This window comes from Cicer arietinum, chromosome 8 (assembly GCF_000331145.2).
Source record: "Cicer arietinum cultivar CDC Frontier isolate Library 1 chromosome 8, Cicar.CDCFrontier_v2.0, whole genome shotgun sequence".
In the NCBI taxonomy this organism is placed as follows: domain Eukaryota; kingdom Viridiplantae; phylum Streptophyta; class Magnoliopsida; order Fabales; family Fabaceae; genus Cicer; species Cicer arietinum.
The window spans coordinates 23,099,721-23,124,495 of record NC_021167.2 but is presented as its reverse complement, the minus strand read 5'-3'; the positions used below and the strand labels follow the sequence as shown (position 1 = coordinate 23,124,495).

The window sequence follows — 24,775 nt, the reverse complement described above, 5'->3', positions numbered from 1 at the left end:
TACAAATTGAAAGAGCACATAGAAAATCACACAAATTTAAAGGAATTAAAATAAAAAGAATAAATTTGCTCATGACATCTAGATTAATAATATAAAATAGTAAAATTAAAATATCTATAAATATAATAAAATTGAAGTGTCTGAAATATTTAAAAAAAGATCTACAATGTTGATGACGTCAATATTATTAATTGAATTTATAATAAGTCGAGGTTGATTTGACAATATGAACCAAGAATATCACACCAAGACATAATATCAAACAGTGCCGCATTTAGACGATAAACTCATCAAAAAGTACGAAAAAAATAAATCTATGTAGAACTCACTTATTTAATCAAAAAAGAAGAAAATAAATACTTAAATATTTAATTGATTCATGTAATTATGTGAGTTTTTTTTAGTCCCTGTAATATTTTTTTTGTTCAATTGTGGTCCTTGTAAATATTTTTTTTATTTGTTTATGGTCCTTACTCTTTTAATTTAGTATATGTAAAATTGATTTTTATTGGAATAAGTACCTGCATTATATATAATATTTGATTTTAATTTCTCAAATATTAGTGATATATAAAATTGCAAAGACCAATTTTGCATGGAATAAAATAAAAGAACAAAGACTAAAAATAAAATAAAAAATATTTTAAAAAATAAATAAAATAAAATAAAAAATCTAACAGAAACTAAAAATAAAAAATCATATATTTACATAGATGAATGGTATATTTAATTATATATTTAGAGAGAAGAGAAAACGTTAATTAATTTATATAGTCCCACCCTAAGCCCCCAAGACTTGAAAGCTTTCTAAACCCAACTTTATTATTCCATGCTTGTTATTATGATTTCGAAAGCAATCAATTCAATGTTTAATAAATGAAACTTGATTTGATTAGCTATAAGCGTAGTTTTTTTTACTGATGTTAGTTACTTAGTGCTTATCTTTAAAATTTTGCTACATTAATTTTTGTTTAGAAAAATGAATTTTTTTACATAGAAAGGAGGGTAAAAATTAGTACATGTGCAATGAGGACTTTTAATAAACCTCATAGGCCATCCATTGGAGATACCAATTAGAGTGTCTTTTTATTTTTATTTTTATTTTTATTTTTTTATAGGTGGGTCACATATTTTTAATATTAAAATAAATAAGTTTTTTTTTTATAAATATAAATGAATATAACTGAAATGCGAAAGATATAAATATTTTTTGCGAAATCTATTTAATTAATTACTTTGATTGAATATTAAATACTAACATTAAAAATTTATAAAATAAATTATGTGTACACATGAGACTTATTTAAGTATTTAAATGAGAGTTTTTCATCGTAAATGCTCTTGTTATTTTCTCTGATTCTGATTTACGATAAATGTTATTTTAGCAAAATAAAATTATCTCATAACAAATATTATTTTTAATTTTTAATGTATTATTAATTATTATTATTTTCAATTATATTCTTTAATTAATGCTTTATGTTTATTATTATTATTATTATTAATTTTTTTGTTTTATTTTGATGTAATATGTTCATTATTTTTAAAGTATTATATTTTACTTTATATTTATAATAATGAAAATACATTAATTATTAAAGATAATTTAATGCAATTACTATTTTATTTCTTTTATTATTTTTCGCCTAGTCACACTTAACTTCTAGGAAATAAGTTGATTAGAGACAAAAAATGGTATAGCTACCTAAGGAAAATAAATATCCTTTAAAAGGTAAAAACTGTATACAACAAGGAATAAAGGGAGAAACAAATCCAATAATATTTACGTAAATAAAAAATAAAAAAATCCAAGAATGCAACAAGTGAACTTTTCAATAAATCAATATTGATGTACTTAGCATAAAATAGAAACAAAAACAAATTCCTTTATATCTTGTCACGAATTGAATAAAAAGGATATACTCTTAAATATGCAAGCATATGCCCACTCCAATGGATCATTGCTTCAAATAGTTGGTACATGATTTCAACTATTTCACTCCAATCTCTTCAATTCATACTAGTACATATTCACATTGCCGTCAACTTTGCTATGTTTGTTTTGAATTAATTCTTACATAAAAATTCATCTGATTTAAATATTAAAATAGCATGTAATTTAATTCAGTTTGAATTCAATTTCACGATTTATTCAACTTTTTACAATATATAATAATATGTTTATATTAAGATAAAACTTAGATGTATTTTTTTAGATATTTTTTGTGCTAATTTTAACATAAAATATATTTATTATTATAATTTTTAATTTAAATTATTGATAAGAGATAAATTGAGAAAAATAAATTAAATAATATTAATAATAGAGAGAGTTGATTAAATCAAAAATTATAAAAACTTATATAACCAATTAAATAAACAATCAACTAGTGTGAATTTGTAACTAGCTAACTACTCTAAATTTATAACTAATTAACAAACTTAACTAACTAAGATATTTAAGATGTATCCTTTCATGAAAGTATGAATCATAAAATATGGGTGATTATTACGTATATTTTTAAGTTAAGAATAACACAACACCTACAAATGAATTTGAATGAAAGATTTTTACGGGAGAATATAATATTTTAAGGTAATTTAAATATTATTCTATATAAATTATGTTGTTTTAATATAAATTTGAAGAATTTTTTAAATGAAATGATTTTATGAGATATTTTGTAAAAATTTAATTTAAAAAATTTAAAATACCACCTATTTTTTTTTTAAATTCACGTTTTAACTTAGAATTTATGATTCACAAAATGATGGTTATAATATTTTAAAATTTACAAATTTGTTTATATATGTTCCAAAATTTGTACATTCCCTAAAATTTTTAATTTTTTCAAATTGGTCTCCTTAAAATCTTCAAATTTTGCAAATTGATCCCTAAAGTTTTTCAAAATTGTCCTTCAACTTTTTGAACATTTCAGTTTTGGTCCAAATTTAATTTGTTTTATTTTTGTTTGAAAACTTTTGAAAATTATAACAAATAACCCAACTTTAAATTAATAATTGTTCAATCCAAACAACAAAAATCACTATCAATACTATCCCACTCATTTTTAATTATTGCAAGAATATAAAAGGATAAAATTGAGAATTTTATTCATAATGTGTTTTTTTTTTTTTGACAAAAAAAAGGAGTGGGTTTTTGTTTTTTTGTTGAAAAAAGAGAGCAGTTCTTATAAATTAAGAATTTAAAAAATGAGTAGTTTTTAGAAGTTAAAAATTGAAAAGTTACTATTTCTTTTTTAAAAAACTACAAAGAATATATTTTTTAAAAATAGGTTACACTAAATATTTGTCATTGATAAATATTAAAAAAATATGTGCTAAATAATTATAAGTATTGCATAAAATAATACAAGACATATTTTTCAATTAAATAAATATAAAAAATTATGGGACAAAAATATTTATCACTAATATATAAAAAAAAAGATAAATAATAAAATAACACGGAATATATTTTTATAATTGATGCATAAAAAAAACATTGGCAAATATTAAAAATCACAAAATAAATATTAATTCCAGATATATAGAGACAAATATTTATAAAAAAGTAAGGGATAAACATTTATAAGTGATATAAAAAAAACACTAAACAAATATTTTTAAGTGTATATATAAAAAAATCATGGGATAGATACTTTCTATTGATACATTAAAAAAGTATGAGAAAAATATTTGATAATGACAAATATTAAAAAATAATGAGACAAATATCTCTGTTACATACAAAATACGAGACAAATGTTTATCAATAATAAATACTAAAAAATATAGAATAATTATTTATCATTATTACATAAAATGAGATTATTTTTAATTTAAAATATGAATAGATGCTTATAGAATACTAACAATGCACTGAGCGAGAGCATGTGACTCGCACGAGTTTTTTTTTCTAGTTTATAAATACAAGGAATTCAATTAAAATATTTAAATTGTTTAGAATTTTAATTTTTTTATAAAATTTTCACATATTTTATTCAAACAGTATTCTAAGAAAACGTACCTAAATTTTGTCCTTAAAAATTAACAATAAAATTAGTCTTTTTAGACCTAATTAATTTTTACAATATTAAATAATATACAATGAAATATAATTGATTAATTTTTGACTGTATTAATTAATAGAAAAGTAGTATCTTACCTCTTACTAATTAACAATTTTAATCGATTTCAAGTCTTAAAGTTGTGCTGTGTTAATTTAGGAAGAGTAAGCATCTTTGGTATACAGAATCTAACTTTTAAGCTGTAATTCATATACAAAACAATCATCATTAATTTTTTTTTTTTTTTTATATATATAATTATTTAGTTATGGAAACAACTATTAACAAATCCAAGACAATAAGATGAAATGGTAAGAGTCTTTTCCAATTTAACGAGAAGTCTTATATTTAAATTTAGCTATGAAAATATCACTATTAAATTGTTTAAGATATTTATTTATTTATTTATTTATGTTTGTAGTCTTATCTAGTTCGAGCGAAGATAATATCCGTTTGAGATAAAAAAATAAAAATAAAAACAAAAACGATTAGGAAAGTAATTTGACATTTGCCACTAATCTTTCATTGCAGTCACTTCAAAAGGAACAAAGAAAATGATATATAGGCTTTTTGATTATACCCGTTGACTTTGCACGTGTATTATTTTGCCTTTTAGTCACATAATAAAATCACAATCTATAAACTAATTTACATGATGAATGTTCTTGTCCATATTACAATTCTCTATTTAAAATATCAACCTAGTGTGGTGTGAATATTCTCTAAATTGGGGTCCACAGCTTATTTGTAGTTACAATATAACAATTTTAAAGACATTTTTAATGATATTGTAAATGTAATTGCAATTATAAATGATATTATAAATCTATAAACTATTTATGTAGTGTAATCGCAATTATAATTTAAAATTATAATATAAATATATTATTATAGCGCTTTACAAAATGATGTCAAATATTTTTAATTTAACAGAACCTATTTTATAGCGTTATTAAATGTTTAAAAACAAATAACTGCAAAAGATTTTTTTATATTGTAAAAGTATGTGATGAAGGTTTATTGTTACTCATGTGTATAAGAATTAACTATTTAATATTTATAAGAGACAACCCTTAAATACACTATTTTTTAAGGGATAAGTCTTTATAGTTGTGTGGACATAATATAGTAAAATATAGAAAAACTCTATTTAAATATGAAAGATTTGATTCTCTTGTTACTTTGTACTATACTTCAAAATTTTTAATTAAGGTCTCACTTTTTCTCCCCACTCACCTTTATATGTGCATATTTCTACAACTTCTGAATTCTACACATCAAATTGTTCCATTAATTAGTCTTGGTGCATTTTTGAACTTCTTCTCCTTTTTATTTTTCTTCATAATAAGAAGAAGAATAATGGTTATGGATATACAAAACAAATTTCGTTTAGCTATTGGCACAATGAAAGATCAAGCTTCAATAGGCAAAGCCATGATGTACCATCAACAACATGATGGCTTTTCCAACATAGAAATTGCAATTCTTCATGCCACTAGTCATGGAAATGGAACCATTGATGACAAATACATGCATGAAATTCTTTTCCATGTATCAAACTCAAAAGGGTCAATCCCTTTTCTCGCCGAAAGAATTTCGCGCCGCCTATGCAAAACAAAAGATAATCTTGTTGCTCTCAAGACTCTTGTTTTGATTCATAGACTTCTTAGAGGTGGAAATAGATCATTTGAACAAGAATTATGCAAAGCATATGTTTCTGGCCATTTACAAATTAGCATAAGGTATTGTGTCACAAATAATTTTTCTAACCCTTTAATTTGTTTCCTACACAATTATGCATCTTATCTTGAAGAAAGGATGAGTTGGCTCATCAATCAAGCTGGCAAACTTGAACCAATTATGTCTAAAGGGTTAGAATTTAGAAGATATGATGAAAAATCTTTTGATATGGCATTTAGAATATTGCCTAAGTGTCAAATTCTTATTGATAAAGTTTTGGAATGTTCACCATATGATATTTTAAGGTCAAATAATCATAGTCTTGCTCATGTTGCTATGAGCAATACTTTGAGAGAAAGTTTTCAAGTTTACATGACATTTTGTGAAGGCATTGAAGCTCTTGTCAACATGTTTTTTGATTTAGAATCATCAGCTAGAGGCTTAGCTTGTGAAATACTCAAGAAAAGTTGTATTCAAACACAAAAGCTTCATGATCTTTATCAAACTTGCAAAAAAGTGGTTGAAAACAAGAATTTGGAGTACCCTTTTGTTCAAATTATTAGTATGAATCATATAATGGCATTGGATCAATTTGGTTGTGAACAAAATAAAGTTGAAGCTTCAAAAGAGGTAGATTTGGAAGTAAGAGCAAAAGAAAGGAAAAAAGATGAAGAAAAAATTTATGTAAATTTTTCAACAACACCAACACTTTTTTCATGGACACTAGAGACTAAAATAAGCAAGGTGTGGGTTGTTTTTGAAGATGAATTAGTTCCTAAAGAATCACAAATCCTTCCAACACAACAAAAGGTTGGAGTTTTGATGAGTTCTTCAATATAGTTGTGGTAGATTAAATAATTATATTAATCACTTTCTCTGTTTTACAAGATCTTAAATATGGAAGAGTATATGGTGCTATACTATAGCTTTTGTAATCTATGTATAAATGTCTTTGTGATAAACATAGGAACTAGTATTTAGAAGAAAATACAAATATAGAATAGGTGATTTTGGTCTTTGAGGTGTGAACCTAACAGGAATTATATATCTTATTGTAATTTTTTCGTATGTTAATTTTTGCTTAAAAACAAAATATATTATTTTAAAATTTTGTTATTATATTTTTATATTTCAATTATTAAAAGAAATATAAAAAATATTTCAATTTTTTCATCAATCAATCAAGACATGTGTTAATCGATCAAAATTACAAGAATATTTAAATCTAAAAAAAAAAAGTGTTAAAGGTCGCACATCAATGTCATAATAGTTAGTACAAATTTCATTTCTACTACTTGAAATCTTGAAAGAAGACACAATCAAAGAAATGTTATGACACTCTGAGTAACAATACTATTGCTTTAGACAAGCTATAAATAGTCACGCAAACTTGAAGTTTCAATATAAACAATTGTAGGTCTTTGAGGTGTGAACCTAACAGGAATTATATATCTTATTGTAATTTTTTCGTATGTTAATTTTTGCTTAAAAACAAAATATATTATTTTAAAATTTTGTTATTATATTTTTATATTTCAATTATTAAAAGAAATATAAAAAATATTTCAATTTTTTCATCAATCAATCAAGACATGTGTTAATCGATCAAAATTACAAGAATATTTAAATCTAAAAAAAAAAGTGTTAAAGGTCGCACATCAATGTCATAATAGTTAGTACAAATTTCATTTCTACTACTTGAAATCTTGAAAGAAGACACAATCAAAGAAATGTTATGACACTCTGAGTAACAATACTATTGCTTTAGACAAGCTATAAATAGTCACGCAAACTTGAAGTTTCAATATAAACAATTGTAAATAAATATTAGTATTTTTGAAACTCATTTTAAAGTGCTCATATTGTAAACACACTTAGAAGTTTAAACAAGCTTTAGAAATTTAAACAAGCTTTCTGATTGTTTCAAGAACAACTTGTCCTGAGTTTTCTAAAACAAATTAAGAAGCTAAAAAATTTGTTTCAATAACTATATATTTGTCGAGTGAAGGCAAGTCCCTCAACAAAAGCAAGGTTGAGTCTTTGTTAACAAGTTGTGTGATATATGGTGAGTGACAACTAAGAGAAACCACAAGGGTTAGAAGTCTCACATTTGATAGAAAAGTGAAGGTTGATTAGTATATAAGGTGGGAGAACCCATAGACCTATTGTCTTAAAGTTTTGAATAAAATCAAAGTCTTCCTAATAAATCACCATATATCATTCGAGGTGTCCTATTTATAACATTTTTCTCATTTATTGCTATTATTATTGGTATTAGCTGTAATTAGCTATCATGTTGATATTGAACTAGATTGTATTCATTGTTTGAATAGTGAAAAAATTATTCGAGTGAATAAATGATTTACATTAACTATCAAGTTGATATTGAACTAGAATAAATTGCTAGATGCTCCTACTCTACTCTCTCCAACCCTTTTAGATATTTATTTCATGTGATTTGAACTATTTTTTTTTTGTCAAAGTAGTTTAAAACATTATTTTATACGAACTATGTGTTTATCACACAGTCTTGAAAAGAAATATATTAAACTACAATTTATTACTCAAGAAATAACCTATGCAATAAACTCTAGAAATAGTTGTCACACGACATAAAATACTTAGTAAACGTGTTTGACTCTCTTACAAAAATGTGTATTGAAATTTGTATTCAAAGATTGATAATATTGGAATCAATAAACACGAAATATAATGGCTAATTCACACAAGGAAACATAATTTGATTGAATATTTTAAAATCACCTACTTCAATCAAATTAATGAAGATCTCTAAAACACTTAACGAAATCACTATTAATAGAAATATTAGATAATATTATTATATATTAGTAGTAAGGGTTAGACAATATTATTATATATTAGTAGTAAGGGTATTTTAGATATTTTCTATTTTCCTCTATATATACTCATTGTAACCCTATTAACTTCAGTTTTGGTTTATTATATGATATGAAACCCTAGAGTGGTTGTTTTCTCTTCTTCCTCTTTCTTCCTCTTTTCATTGTTAACATGGTATCAAAGAGCTTTGGTTGATTTTGGGATCTACCGTAGAGAAGAGAGAGACTATTTTGATAGGAAAGACAACCACCAAAAGAGAAAAGAGAAGAGTAACCCTATTCCCGATTTTGTTAAATCAGTCTCAGAAAAACATCGATTGCGCATTCGTTAACCGTTGGATCGGGCTGATTTTTGGACAGCAGGTTCACAACATATAGGTCTTCGTCTTCAACGGTCGGATCGACGAAACGACGTCTGGAGAAGGAGAAATCGTGCTCGCACAGCACCAGGTTGTCCTTAATTTATTTTCTCTCAGTGATTGTGTTTGTCGTATTTTTCTGTCATTATTTGTTATGGCTGGTGTTAAGGATGATTCTCTTCAAGCTGTTAGTGTTCACCTCAATGGACAAAATTACTCTTATTGGAGTTATGTGATGAAAAATTTTTTGATTGGAAAAGATATGTGGGGTTTTGTTGATGGAACTTCTGTTAAGCCTACAGATAAAAAGGATGAAACTCAATATGCAAAAGATCTGAAAACATGGAATGTTAGTAATTCAAAAATTATTACTTGGATTAATAATTCTGTTGAGTTGTCTATAGGAGTACAACTAGCAAAATATGATACTGCTAAAGAGATTTGGGATCACTTGAAACGTTTGTATGTTCAGTCTAACTTTGCAAAACGTTATCAGTTAGAAAGTGATATTAGAGCCCTTAAGCAGAGCAGTATGACCATTCAGGAATTCTATTCGGCAATGACTAATCTGTGGGATCAATTGGCTCTTATGGAATCACCTGAGTTGAAAGCTGTCAAAGCATACATTGATCAAAGAGAGGAGCAACGTCTGGTTTGGTTTCTAATGGCTCTTCGTGATGATTTTGAGGGCCTTCGTGGGGGTATTTTGCATCGTTCCCCCCTTCCTAATGTTGAATCAGTAGTTAGTGAATTGTTGGCAGAAGAAATCAGACTTAAGACTCATTCTGGTATGTTAAATAAGGAAATTCTCTCAGCTCCTCCATCTGTTTTTGTTGCTCCTGTTCAAAAAAAAACATCTCAAGGGAGAGTTGGGCTTGGTAATGATGAATGTGCATTCTGCAAAGAAAAAGGTCATTGGAAAGCACGTTGTCCGAAATTGGGGAGAACACATAAGAAGAATTTTAGGGGGCCATCGTCCAATGTTGTTGCTTCTGCTCCTCCTACCATTGACTCTAGTTCTGGTTCTGTATACTCATCTGAGAGTGCTTCCCAAATATCTGATATTGCAGAACAACTTCAAAGACTTCTTGCCACTCGTCTGTGTCAGTTATGACTGCTGATGGCACTCCTATGCCACTAGCAGGCATTGGTTCTGTCTCCACACCTAACTTGTCTCTTTCTAATGTTTATTATATTCCTAATCTTACTTTGAGTCTTGCTTCTGTTAGTCAAATATGTGATTTCGGTTATTCGGTTACGTTTTCTTCCACTTCTTGTTGTGTGCAGGATCCACATTCTGGGAGGCTGATTGGGACAGGCCATAGACAGGGGGGACTTTACGTTTTGGATGAACTACGACTCCCAGATATTGCAGCCTCAACAACTACTGCTGACTTATTATCTAGTTTTCGCTTGAATTCATTATCTTCTAGTTTTTATTTATGGCATTCTCGCCTTGGACATGTTTCTGCTTCTAGATTAAAATATTTGGCTTCTACTGGAGCCTTAGGAAAGTTAAAACCCTGTGATATCTCAGATTGTTGTGGTTGTAAACTTGCTAAATTTCCAGCTTTACCGTTTAGTAAAAGTGTTTCCGTTTCATATGCGCCTTTTGATTTAGTTCACTCTGATGTTTGGGGTCCATCACCGGTGCTCACCAAAGGTGGATCTAGATATTATGTTTCGTTTATTGATGATTACACTCGTTATTGTTGGGTTTATCTTATGAAAAATCGGTCTGAATTTTTTGACATTTATCATATATTTCGTGCAATGGTCAAAACTCAACATAATTCTGTTATAAAGTGTTTTCGTTGTGATTTAGGTGGTGAATATACCTCTAATAAATTTTCTGAATTACTTGCTTATGATGGCACTCGCCACCAAACATCTTGTACTGATACTCCTCAACAAAATGGAGTTGCTGAAAGGAAACATCGTCACATTATAGAGACTGCTCGTTCCCTTTTGTTGTCCGCTTCAGTTCCTAGTGAGTTTTGGGGAGAAGCAGTTCTTACTGCTGTTCATGCTATTAATAGAATTCCATCCTCTATCATATCAGGTTTGTCTCCCTTTGAAAAATTATATGCTTCTACCCCTGATTACTATTCTTTGAAAGTTTTTGGTTCTACTTGTTTTGTTCTTCGCCCTCAAGTAGAGCGCAGTAAGTTGTCTTCTCGTTCAGCCATGTGTGTTTTTCTTGGTTATGGGGATGGTCAAAAGGGTTATCGTTGTTATGATCCTCATGCAAGAAAACTTTATGTATCTCGTAATGTTGTTTTTCTTGAGCACATTCCTTTTTACTCTGTTTCCTCTGATTCGCAGATTACTAAGAGTTCTGAACTAACCCATATTGATCCGTTTGGTCCTAATGATAGCGCTTCTAGTGATTGTACTATTGAGAATTGCAGGACAAATACTACTACTCCACATGATGACATCCCTCTTGTCCCCCCGGCTGTCCAACCACCTCCTGCGATTGTTGATCCTCCTCGTTACCCTTCTCGTCAACGTAAGTCTACTCAGTTACCTGATTTTGTCTATTCAACTTACTCAGCTTCGTTTGCTTCTTTCTTAACCTCTATTCACAGTTTGTCTGAGCCCTCTTCCTATAAAGAGGCTGTTCTTGATCCTCTTTGGCAGCAGGCTATGGCAGAAGAACTATCTGCATTGCACAAAACCAACACTTGGGAATTAGTACCTCTTCCTCCTGGAAAACGTGCTATTGGGTCTCGTTGGGTATACAAGATCAAAACTAAGTCTGATGGGTCAGTTGAGCGCTACAAAGCACGTCTTGTTGCTAAGGGTTTCTCTCAACAATATGGTATGGATTATGAAGAAACTTTTGCTCCTGTAGCCAAGATGACCACTATTCGTACTCTTATTGCAGTTGCATCTATTCGTCAATGGCATATTTCCCAAATGGATGTCAAAAATGCCTTTTTAAATGGTGAGCTTCATGAAGAAGTCTATATGGTCCCTCCACAAGGAGTTTCTCATGATCCAGGGGAAGTATGTAAGTTAAAAAAGGCTCTATATGGTCTTAAACAAGCTCCTCGAGCTTGGTTTGAGAAATTCTCTACTGTGATCACTTCTCTTGGTTTTCGCTCTAGTGAACATGATTCTGCATTGTTTATAAGGTCCACCACTCATGGTCGCATTATACTTTCTCTATATGTTGATGATATGATTATTACAGGTGATGATGTTAGTGGAATTAATGAGTTGAAATTGCAGTTAGCCAAACAGTTTGAGATGAAGGACTTGGGAACTCTTCGCTATTTCTTGGGGATTGAAGTTGCCTACTCTCCTAGAGGCTACCTTCTTTCTCAATCCAAGTACATTGCCAACATTCTTGATCAGGCTCGTCTTTCTGATACTAGAGCAGCAGATACTCCTCTTGAGTTGAATGTAAAATATGCTCCCTCGGATGGTGTTCCTTTACCAGATTCCACTTTGTATCGTACTTTGGTTGGCAGCTTAGTGTATCTTACGATTACCAGACCTGACATTGCTTATGCTGTTCATGTTGTTAGTCAGTTTGTTGTCTCCCCCACTACAGTACATTGGGCAGCAGTTCTTCGGATTCTTCGTTATCTTCGAGGAACTCAATTTCAAAGTCTTCTCTTTCCATCGTCATCCTCATTGGAGTTACGAGCTTATTCTGATGCTGATTGGGCTGGTGATACCACTGATCGTAAATCCACCACAGGGTTTTGTATCTTTCTTGGAGACTCTCTTATTTCTTGGAAGAGTAAGAAACAAGACATTGTCTCTCGCTCTTCTACAGAAGCTGAATATCGTGCTATGGCATCCACTACCGCTGAAATAATTTGGTTGCGTTGGCTTTTGTCTGATATGGGTATCTCTCTTGCTGAGCCAACTCTGATGCACTGTGATAACAAGAGTGCTATTCAAATTGCTCACAACTCGGTCTTTCATGAACGCACCAAACACATTGAGATTGATTGTCATTTTACTCGTCATCATCTTCAGCATGGAACTATTACTCTACCATTTGTCCCTTCTTCTTTACAGATTGCTGATTTGTTCACAAAGATGCATTCCATTAAACGTTTCCGTTTTTTAGTTGACAAACTCTCGATGCTCCATGTTAATGCATCGTGAGTTTGAGGGGAGATATTAGATAATATTATTATATATTAGTAGTAAGGGTTAGACAATATTATTATATATTAGTAGTAAGGGTATTTTAGATATTTTCTATTTTCCTCTATATATACTCATTGTAACCCTATTAACTTCAGTTTTGGTTTATTATATGATATGAAACCCTAGAGTGGTTGTTTTCTCTTCTTCCTCTTTCTTCCTCTTTTCATTGTTAACAAGAAACACATAGAAATTAAAATTTACAATATAAATAAAATCTAAGATACAGAGAACAACGTCAAATATAATTTTCAACCAACAATTGAAATCAATATAGATTCAAAAATAAATTTTTTTAAGACCGCAATCTATTTATCAATTACAACACAACATAAAACTTGCAACCAAACACCAATTCAAACAAAATTAACAAAAAATGAAACTTTAGAGTTTAAAAAGTTTAGGGAAAAAGAAAATTACTTAGCGAAATAAGAGAGAGATAAAAGATAAAGGAGAAAAAAAATATCTTTTAGTAGAAAATAAAAAAGTATTTTGGTATTTTAAATAATTTGTCAAGAGGACAAAAAGTCTTCCAGTGGTTGAGCGGGTGAGAGGAATTAAAACTTTTGTCCAGACCATTGTACCCCAAGTTGTTCAGTCCCACAACTAGATTTTACATCAAACATGGTACAACATGAATTGTTCTATCATGTCCCTCATTTTCCAGTAAATCAAACATACCCCTAAAGACACATCTCTAGAACCTTGAAGATATATCATATTTAGTACTTCAACGCAATATTCATATGTATCCCTTTGATGATCCACATATTCATATGTATCCCTTTATGATCCACATCTGAAATAGACCCCTCAATAAACAATATTCCTTTGATGTTGTTTCTCACACCAAAATTCGATTGCAAGCAAGATTTGAACAAGAAAGAGCTTTCAATTTATGTTATGATATTGAAAAAATGAAATTTGTGGAACGAGTGAAAGTATTCTCACTGTTCAATTTTTTTTTTTTGGATTGTTTATAAATGAAGCATGAAGAAGATTGACATAAGAAAAAGTTTCCCAAGCGAAATAACAACTTTTTAACTGTCATAATTGCCTCAAAATTGTCAAATAACTTGTTTGCATGTATTGTGATTCGTTTCACACATGTTTGGAAAACCAATTTTGTAGTCTTTAGGATTGTGAATTGATTCGCAGAAGTGTAAGTTGATTAATAAAACCTCATATTTTGTGGTAAGTCGATTCACATGTTATGTGAATCGATTCACAAATATGAACATCAAAAATTGAGTTATTGATATCTTTGAGTCGATTCATAAGCTTATAAGTCCATTTACAATGTTAAAAACATTTAAGAAAGGGTTGTCATGTAATTCAAAGTGTGCCAATATGATATGAATATGCAACAAAGTTTATAAATGCTAAAACATGATTTTTCATGAACTCTTTTTGATTCAAATGACATTTGTAAGAGAATGAGAATTAGAATTGTTCTGGTTACACCAAAAAGTCCTACATCGCTTAATAATCGAGACTATAGATAATTTGTAAACTACTCTTACGCTTCTCAAACCACCTAGGTGCTTTTTCAATAAGGAAAAACTCGTAAGGGCCCACGTGAGTTTCTATCACACAACTGAGACTCTTTAGCCCCTTAACATATTGTTTATAAACTAGAGACACTTTAAAAAAAAAACTGTGATAACTCACAACAAACCAAAAGCGGACAATACCTCAGAAAAAAAAACAAACAATACCTCAGAGATGTGATGTTGCATACTTGAAGTTGGAACAAGAATCAACAAAAATACATATTCACCATTTAATTTAAGACCAAACTAGTTTTCATATCACTCAAAATACTACGGTTAACAATTTTTGATATCTAACTATGTTGAAAAATATCTCACGTGATTTAGATTTTTTTTTAAATGATACCTAACGTGTTTCAAATTAATAATTTTGAGAAATTATTCATATATTCCGTTTTTCTAAAATATTAAATTGAGTGCCACATTGTTTTTAGGAATTGATTAAAATATACCATTCCCTCGATTTATTATATGAAAAAACAATCGACATAACAAACAACATTATTTTAAGCCTGCCAGATAGCCTTGCAAATATTAAACACAATTAAATAACTTTTTTATCTTTATAAATATATTATAATTTATTTTTAATCACTTAAAAAAATTCAAACAACGTTCTACAAATATTTTTACTCAAGTCTTTCATATTAAGTCAACACATTTGTACAATTTAAATTTTGAATAACTTTTTTATAAATCTGTTTAGAACATTATAAAAGTCTCTCTTAAATGAATTTAGATTTTTTAACAAAAGATAAATTAAATATAAAATTTTAAACCTAAAATTATAAAAGTTCATGTTTAGTTAACCTCTTATTTAAAAATTATAAACTTTTGTAAGAAATAATTTTACAATATTTTAAAAATTACAATAAAAACTCACTAAAAAATTATAAGGATATACATGAGTTGACTTAAAAGAAAAAACTAAATTTAACAAAAAAAAAATATTTGAGAGACCATTATTTAAAGAAAATTTTAGAAAGACAAAAAAAATTATAATATATTTATAGAGATTGAACTTATTTAATTCTATTTTTTTTAAATATCAATATCAATATTAATGATTAATTATTAATTTTATTAAAAAGATAAGTTGAATTTGTGACCTTTTATAACTCCAACTCTTTGAAACTATCCAATCACTTTATAGCTCTGCTTCTTAATTAAATCCTTAAAGAAAAAAATATATCCAAGGATTTGGTCAATTGGTCCTATTTGGACTTTTGGCAGCTAAAATGGTGATCATGTTCATTTTCTTCTACCTTATCTGATACTACCTTGTACATGCACCTTCATATCTATATATTTTAATTAAAGACAAATTCTTAAAGTGGACTAATATTTAATAACACTTAAATATTCTAATATAATGGTAGATATTATTTTATGACAACAGAAGTTTATAGTCATGTTTATTTTTAAGATCGAGAGAATGACTTAATTGATTTTTATTCAATAAAATAATTTTATTTTGTTCTTTTTATAAGAGATAATTAGGTAAATAAAAATTGATGTATTATGTCTATAATATAAATCAAATATATTAACTTTTGTTAACTCAACTGTTTGCTATAAAAAAGACTGAAGGTAGAATGTATCTATCAAAACTAAATTCAGTTAATCAATGACAATCAGAATCTCTATAGTATAAAACTGAAAAAGATTGTTAACTTTTATTTTTAATGAGTATTGTTGATGATCGTTAGAGTTTTAAATGAATTTAAACATTAATCAATGATAAATCATATGTTGTATTGTTTCATCAAAATATTCGTTTTAAATTAAGATATGATTATTTTTTTTATTTATTTATCAAAATAATACTTTTTTAGTGTATAATTACATAGATTTATTACTCAATCAAAATGGTTGTTTTTTCTTTATCAAAACCTAGTGGTCAATTCAAAAATCATATTTGTAACTAAATGATTATAACCACGTAAAGTCAACAAAATTACAACAAACTCTTTTATTTTTTAACCTAGCCGCATAACATCTCTTCTCTTACATTGCTTTCTTTTCATTCATATATGGTTTATTTTTTGGTGGAAATCATTCTTCTCCATCATTTTTCCTCTACCAATTTATCTAAATTTTCATCTACCAATTTATCTAAATAAAGTGATTTCACGCTTATATCTTTTGTTCGTGTTTTTCGTTATTTCTTCATCTTAGTGCAATATTGTTTTGTTCGTCATCTTAGTGCAACATTGTTTGATTTTTTCGTCTTACTGTGGTGTTTATTTTATTCAAATTGATAAATTAACTTAGATCAAATACAAAAATATTCAATCAATAATTTTAACGTCGTCAATATTATAGATTCAAAAACATGTATTTTATCAAATATATAGATATTTTTTTCGTTTTATTTTATTAACGTAAATGTTATGAATCTGTTTATAGATAACTCATCTTTTTTAATTTTATTGAATTTATAATTGTATTGTTGACGATTGATATGCTCATTTAATTTAAATGAATGAATATAATTTTTTTTTTAGTAGTTTAAAAAAAAAAGTAAACAAACCATTTTGCTTTCATATATATATATATATATATGAAACAAAAACTAACACGGCAATACATCCTGTACGACTCTTTTTAGACTTTACATCATGTACTACTAGAGGTTAATACAAAGAAAATTAATTAATATATTATAAAATTTGAATAAAATATATCTACTTAATTTAAATATTTGAATCAATTTTATATTATATGTCTGATTTCTCAATTCATAGTATGTTTTAGAAAATTCAACTTCAAGTTTTTTAGAACGGATTTGTATTTTGAAAAAAGTTGAAAAATTTTATAAAAAATAAAATATTTTTTATATTTTTATAGTAAAATATTAAATCCAATATTTAAAAGATTTGTGGAAATAGAGGTATAATTGTGGAGTATATAGTACAATTTCCTTGATTTCGTATGCAAATGAATCTCCCAAGGTCCAAGCTACAACTCTATAAATATATAATAGTGATTTGAAGCACAATTACAAAACCATTAGAAAAAATCAACATAGCAACATCCTTGAAAAACCATGAAGCATGTATTATTTACCCTTTCTCTCATCCTCTTTATTTTTCAATTAGCCTCAACACAAGATGTTGAACAAGTAAAAGACACAAATGGAAACCCAATTTTTCCAAGTGGAAGATTCTATATTAAACCATCTATCTTTGGAGCAGCAGGTGGTGGATTAAAACTTGGTGAAAAAAATAATTCAACATGTCCACTTATTGTACTTCAAGATTATTCTGAACTGAAGTTTTCAATGGTTTACCAGTACAATTCGAAATTCCAGGAATAAGTCCCGGTATAATATTCACAAACACAACACAATTAAATATTATGTTCGAAGAGAAACCCGAGTGTGTTGAATCATCCAAATGGATCGTTGTTGATGATGATGATTTTCCAAGGTCTTGGATCGGTATTGGTGGTGTTGAAGAACATCATGATATTTTAGATGGTTTGTTTAATATTCAAAAACATGGTATTGGATATAAACTTGTGTTTTGTCCTAGGTTCACTGCTCCACAAGGTGTTTGTCATGATATTGGTAGGTTTGATGATGAAAATGGAAGACGTTTGATTCTTACCCAAGATGATCCTTTTGAAGTTGTATTTGTTGACGTTGATGCCACTGAAAGTTCGATATAGTCGATAGATCTTAATAAAAAGTTCTATCATAAAGATATGAGACGAAAATGTAAAGATTTGGATTTGATACGGTCGCCAAACCATACATTTAAGCAATTAGGACATTAGTAGTCAACATTGGATCGAAATCAGATAGTATAGATTTTAAGTTTGATACTTTTCGTTTTGTTAAAAACATCAAAATTTACTTTAAAATTTAGATTGTTCGATCTCGACGTAAACGTGTGGAATTACTTCATACAACAAATAAATTCTATGTGTCATTTTAACTTGTTTGAATAAAACTCCATGATTCTATCTATCTTAATAAAAATCTTATTATAATGACATGTGTCAAAATTTCACATCTTTATTTTTTATCATGTTTTTTAATTTGTATAATCTTGCACAAAATATTTACTAGCTAATTTGAATAAAATCTCTAAGTTTTTCGGTGTTGAATTAAAAGAGGTTGAATATTAATAGTTGTAAATGTTTTCTTTTTAGCATAATTTTTGTGATGTTTTTTCTTGTTTGATACATTAAACTTATTAATAATAAAGAATATTGTAATTGTAAAAGTTAAATAGAGTTGTTAAATGGACTAGTTCTATACGGTTTGCTGACGATTCTGACACATAAATGAGTTAGATTAAGATTGATTTATTTGTAATTGAGTTGTCAATTTTTAAAGACCAGGCCAACCATTATGGATTATCTAGATAAATAAGCTAGACTCAACTCAACTCATTTCATTTTTATTGTTTTAGTTTATTCACTCCACTAATTTTGTATACCACTTTAATATATTATTTTCTCACAAGTATCCATTTCGTATGTAATTTTCTTTTACACGACACTAAGGATAAGGGTGAGCAAGTTGAATTTACTCGATTAAATCTGACATTTTTGCAATTTTTTATAGTAAAATATGTGAGTTTTCACATGTAGGGTATAAACGGGTGATGAAAGACGATTCTACGTGGGTTATTATAGTCAATTATGAATATTGCAAATCTAGCCAATGGATAATCGAACTTGTTCGATCAAGGGGTAGAACCTAGGTATATAAGATATAATTTCAATTACTTGGTACCTTTTCTTTATATTTTTTTTACGAAAACTCAAATTACTCAATAACACATAGTTTGGCGGCTTGTATTATGAGACATTTTGAAAAAGACTTACCAAAAATTGTATGACAAATTTTTTTTACTTCAAAAAATAAATATAAATCGGCAAAATTTTTTTTATAAAAAATGACTTAATCAAGGGTCGATAGTCTGATCTAACCCACCTGTCTGTCCGCTATACTGTTTTACCTGCAACTTACTCAAACCAATGACAATTGTTTGAAATTGGATCAGGATATACCACAATCTCTTTTGGTTGAATTGATAAATTTATACACAAATCCACTCAAAATCGACGGATGTTCAAACTTACATGACATTGAATATCAATTAAACTCGAGTTTTGTTGTTGGTCTAAATTAATATCTTATAACCTTCAAAATTTTAAAAGCTTTATTTAAATGTATATTTTTTAATAACACATTTAAGTATATTTTATTAATAATTTTTTAAATTAGATAATTATCGTTTTAACTAATATTTTCTTTAAAAAAATCATATTGAGTCTTGGAACTAGGCCAGACCAAGCAGCTGACCCAATTCATTATCCTTCGTTTTACTCACTTATGGGCGCTCATTTAACTAATTCATTTCTCTCTCTTTTTTTTTTTTTTTTTCCCAATGGTTTTCACCAAATATATATATTATAGAAGTCTTATACCAAATAAATAATCACCATTATAAATGTGTATGACTACACACTTATATATTTCTAAATTACACTAACATTTATTTTAAAAATATTTTAATATTTTAAAATACCTAATTAAAATTATTAATTAGTAATAATACTCATATAATAATAAAATTTAATAAAAGAAAACAATTGACTAAAACAATCATATATAAAATAATACAAAACAAACAATTAGAATTACTCAAAAGAAATGGAACTTACAATGCAGGAGAGATTCAATAAAAACAATTAACTAATAATTCAGTGTTTTAAAACCTAGACCATCACAACCACACAAATCATAAGCCACTCTATCACAAATCCCCTTGTACGGCTTTATTTAATTTAGTATATCATATTCTCATTATTAATTAAGAGAATTCTATTTTACACCTCCACCAGCACATTCCACCTTCTATCTCTAATGAAAATATTATTTTGTTTTTTTTAATTATATATAAAACACTCAAAAAAATTATCATTCTTTTATTCACTTCTTTTTTTGAAAATTAAAAAATCTATCTTTTCATTCGAAAATTTTCAAAATTTTGAAATATAAAAAGTGAGTTTTTTTTTTACATTTCGAAACTTTTGATAAATATAAATATTTCTAAACGTGATTTTCCATGATTTTTTGAAAGTTTCAAAACTTTTGAGCAATGTGAAACTTTCAAAATGTATTTTTCTATAATTTATCAAAACTTTCAAATTTTTTGATTAATTTGAAATATTCGAAAACAATTTCTCAGATTTTTGAAGGTTTCTATAAGTTCAAAACTTTCGAAATACAAATTTCTAGAAAACATCAAAATTTTCAAAATTTTGAAATTTTCGAAATAATACAATTTCGAAAATTTTAAAAAATTCGAAAGTTTCAATTTAGATGAAATTTTTGAAATGTAATTATTTTAATAATAATTAAAATTTGTATTTAAAAAAATGAATTTATAATATTATTATTAATTAAATTTAGTATACTTTTTGAAATCAGGTATGAGTAGAGTTGAGGTTCCTGCTTCAAGAATGGTTATAGATTCTACAAAAAAATTCATCATCTATGAAATTTTTATTACAGATATATATTGATGTTTTATTTGAAACATATTTTGTAGGTATTTCCCTCTTTATAAACATGATTTGAATGGACAAACAATATAGGAAGGTAAAATGAAATTTTAATTGTTACTGTAAAACTACCACAAAGAGAGTAAGATAAGACAAATTAATTTTGGGATGTCAAAGAGGTGGAGGTTATAAATCAAAATCAACAATAGGAAAACTGTCCGTTTAAACTCATATGTGAATGATGGAAAATCAACGTTTGTTGTGGAACACACTATATATTTTAACTGATAATTCATATTTGGGGCGTTTAAATGAATAAGAGAGATTCATATTTGGGGCGTTTAAATGAAGAAGAGAGAAAATTTGTCAATGACATGACAAAGTATAAGCTTGCACCAAGATTTATTTTGAATGTTTTGAAAGAGAGAAATAAAGATAATCTCACAATTCTCAATCAAATATATAAAGAAATGAGTACTTATCGATCGTCGTTGAGATGTTCGTACACAGAAATGCAGCATATGCTGAAGTTAATACAAAAAGAAAATTATGTGCATTGGACAAAAAGACGGGAGAATTCAGATGTCCTTAGAGATATATTTTAGACGCATCCTGGTTGTATAAAGTTGTTAAACACGTTTTACTTTGTTTTGATACATGATAGCACGTGCAAAACAAATAGATATCAATTACAATTACTTGAAATTGTCGGTGTCACATCTACTAGTTCGAAATTTCGTGAAAATACGATTCGGACAATTGATAATTTTGAATGAAATGAGTGAAAAAAAGAGAAGGTAATTTTTTTTGGAGATTTTTATAATTAACAATAGGGACAAAACAATATTTTTATTGGGGATGTGAGGTGGGAGGTGGACGGTACAATTTTTAATAATTAATCCAAATTTCATCAAATATATATATAAAAGTTTAAGACAAAAGTTGATTTGTTTTTAAAATTTATTATTTTTTAATTTTAATGATGCTTAATTTATGTTGTTATGGATGTCTTCTATCAATTTAAATAAATTAATTATGTTTTAGTAAAAAAAGCAAATTAAATAGTTTTTTATGAACAAGATCATACTATTAGAAATATGGTTGTACAAAATAATTTCAACCAAACTAAACCACATATGTATCCATAAATCAATTATAAAAATTCAGATATTTAGACTATAATTTTTAAGCAATTCATATATTTTGGATATATATATCATGAACACACTTTTTTTTTAATTGTTTCCTACAATTATTTATTTATTTTTTAGTTTAAAATTTTCAAACAAAAAAAAAAAAGATTTGTTTTTTAAACGAGTTTTGATAGAAAAGAATCTCAATTTCTTTTGAGAAAAAATTTTCAAAAACAAAAATTTGATCTTTTTATAAAAAATCTCGAATATGAATTATAAAACTGATTATTAATTTAATTAATTTTTAACTGATTTTATAAAATTAAATCCAATTATATAAATTAGTTATAAAATTGAATTAACATTTATTTTATTTTTTAAATGACGAACAACCTTCGCTCTAACCCAACCTTCGTCTTCTCTATCTCAAAATCATCACTTCACTCTCTTTCGTCCCTCTAACCCAACCTTTTCTTTCTCTATCTCAAAATCATCACTTCAATACGTTACAACACAAATTCGAACCACCGCGATGGAGAATCATAGGAACTAAATAGGTAATTATTTTTTTCTCTCTCTCCGTTTGTTGTAGATAATTTTATATTTTTGTATTTTTTGTTTTCAATTTTGTTAAAATTAATAAATGAATAGATGAAATTATTCACATTGTTATCTGATGTTTTGTTTTGTGTTAACAGTCATAATCCAGAAATTTTTATCCCAAATTTCAAAGTCTTGAGATTCCGTTGATCAAAATAAAAGTATGCATATGAATCGAATCAGAGCAAGTGTTGCTCTGCGCTCAATTTCAACTTGTAAATCAAAATGGCATCATCAACAATATGTATATCTATCTATCTATCTATCTATCTATTACTTAATTTCCTGTATTTTCATTTTCTTCTGTTTCCTAACGGAGTTTCATTGTAGAAATCTCAAATCAAATTCTCTCCAAATTTCACCACCACAACAACAGGTAATAATACTCTCGTATGAAATATAAGCAAAATGAGTATCTGGAATGAAATATAAGCAAAAACAGTATCTGAAAAGTTGACGTATGTAGTGGTAATTTTTAACCGGTTACATGAACTTTTACGGATGCAATTTTTGTTTGTATTTCATTTTGAAGGAAGTATTTACATGATACTCTTCTCAATAATTGACTTATAATGTTGCTAGCTGCTATTATGGGAATTTGTATATCTATTAATCTTTTATTTTCCTAATATTTAGGTCCTGAATTTATTGAACCTGTGGCAGGATCGACTACGGAACTGCAAATTGTCGGGGCACTTCGCTCCGGTGACAGGAAAAAGGCTTTAGACTTACTTCTGGATTTTGGTCACAGAAGCCACTCATTATCTGCCCATGATTTTGTTCATATTTTTAACTACTGCGCTCAATCTCCTGATCCACTGGTATGCTGCTATATTAAATTAGATGCTAACTAAAAGTTAATTTTGTTTCAACCACAGATTTATGATTCTAGCTGTACTTCAATTAAATCCTTGACATATCTTCAATTTTGTCCTCTGTGTGAATTTTGTTGCTTGATTCTCATCCATGTATTAACTACTAGCTCAACTATGATCATAAACTGTATATAACCTGAGTAGATCTACATAACGACAAATCATATCTACTGAACTCTTCTCAGTTACATTTACCAAATAGCAACTGTATGTTCTTTTCTTTGTGAGTAGGAAGCATAAGATGTTATTTCAAGTTTTTTTTTCTTCTTTTCTGCATGAGCATACATGTTGTCCTTGAAATTCTCTGATCATAAGTTATGGCGGATCTTATTTTACATTTGAAATTTATTCATTCTCCTTTTGAATTGCTGCAGTTTGTTATGGAGATTTGGAGATTAATGGAGTCGAAAGACATTAGCATAAATAACATATGCTCATCTCTTATGATGCAGGCCCTTTGTAAAGGGGCTTACACCGAAGAGGTAAACTACTAGTTTCAGAAATAGTGTAGTTGAGTATATATTTCTTTTACCTTCCTTTCCTTTAGCTTTCTTAAAGAAGAGGGGGAAGGGCTGAGGGAATGTTTACATTGGGTAGGTCCATTACATTTTCAGGGAAACTATACTTTCAAGAAAAAAAACTAAGATTTTTCTGAAAACACAGTTGCATATTGATATTTTTAGGGTAGAATTGAATTTCATGCAGACTGATGTTTATGAGGCGTAATTAGTGATTCACCTTTACCTTAGGTACAAGATTTTTACTTTATTCTCGTCTTCCTGTTTTACTTTGTTCAGGCGTTTAGTATCATCGATTTTCTTGGAGAAAGTCAGCGTTTCTATCCAGTTCTCCCACTGTACAATAGTATTTTAAGATCCTGCACAAAAATCCAGAATTTAATTCAAGCAAGAAAATGTTTGGACTTAATGGAAAAGAAGATGATAGGAAAGAG

At 27.7% G+C, this 24,775-nt stretch overlaps 2 protein-coding genes and 1 pseudogene across 4 annotated transcripts in view; all 3 read left to right on the top strand.

The window, feature by feature from the left end:
* Positions 1–5,296: 5,296 nt before the first annotated feature.
* On the top strand, positions 5,297–6,766 carry LOC101500920 (putative clathrin assembly protein At1g33340). The gene has a single exon (XM_012719203.3). The coding sequence runs from the start codon at positions 5,313–5,315 to the stop codon at positions 6,588–6,590; it is 1,278 nt and encodes a 425-aa protein (XP_012574657.2). The 5' UTR covers positions 5,297–5,312; the 3' UTR covers positions 6,591–6,766.
* Positions 6,767–17,682: 10,916 nt separating this feature from the next.
* Positions 17,683–18,691, top strand: LOC101500071 (kunitz-type trypsin inhibitor-like 2 protein; annotated as a pseudogene).
* A 4,031-nt stretch (positions 18,692–22,722) lies between these two features.
* Positions 22,723–24,775, top strand: part of LOC101500402 (pentatricopeptide repeat-containing protein At1g76280) — an 8,636-nt gene continuing 6,583 nt past the window's right edge. For 2 of the 3 annotated variants that reach the window (XM_073364130.1, XM_073364128.1), the window contains exons 1-6: positions 22,723–22,905; positions 23,047–23,192; positions 23,279–23,324; positions 23,585–23,769; positions 24,198–24,305; positions 24,621–24,775. In XM_073364130.1, the coding sequence (XP_073220231.1) occupies positions 23,112–23,192; positions 23,279–23,324; positions 23,585–23,769; positions 24,198–24,305; positions 24,621–24,775 (575 nt within the window). In that variant the 5' untranslated portion in view covers positions 22,723–22,905; positions 23,047–23,111. The remainder of the gene's footprint in view (positions 22,906–23,046; positions 23,193–23,278; positions 23,325–23,584; positions 23,770–24,197; positions 24,306–24,620) is intronic. The other variant, XM_073364129.1, reaches the window with a different exon arrangement.

What these genes read in the sequence shown, in the direction of transcription:
- LOC101500920 (XM_012719203.3), top strand. Translation starts at nt 5,313, where the DNA reads ATGTGCATATTTCTACAACTTCTGAATTCTACACATCAAATTGTTCCA.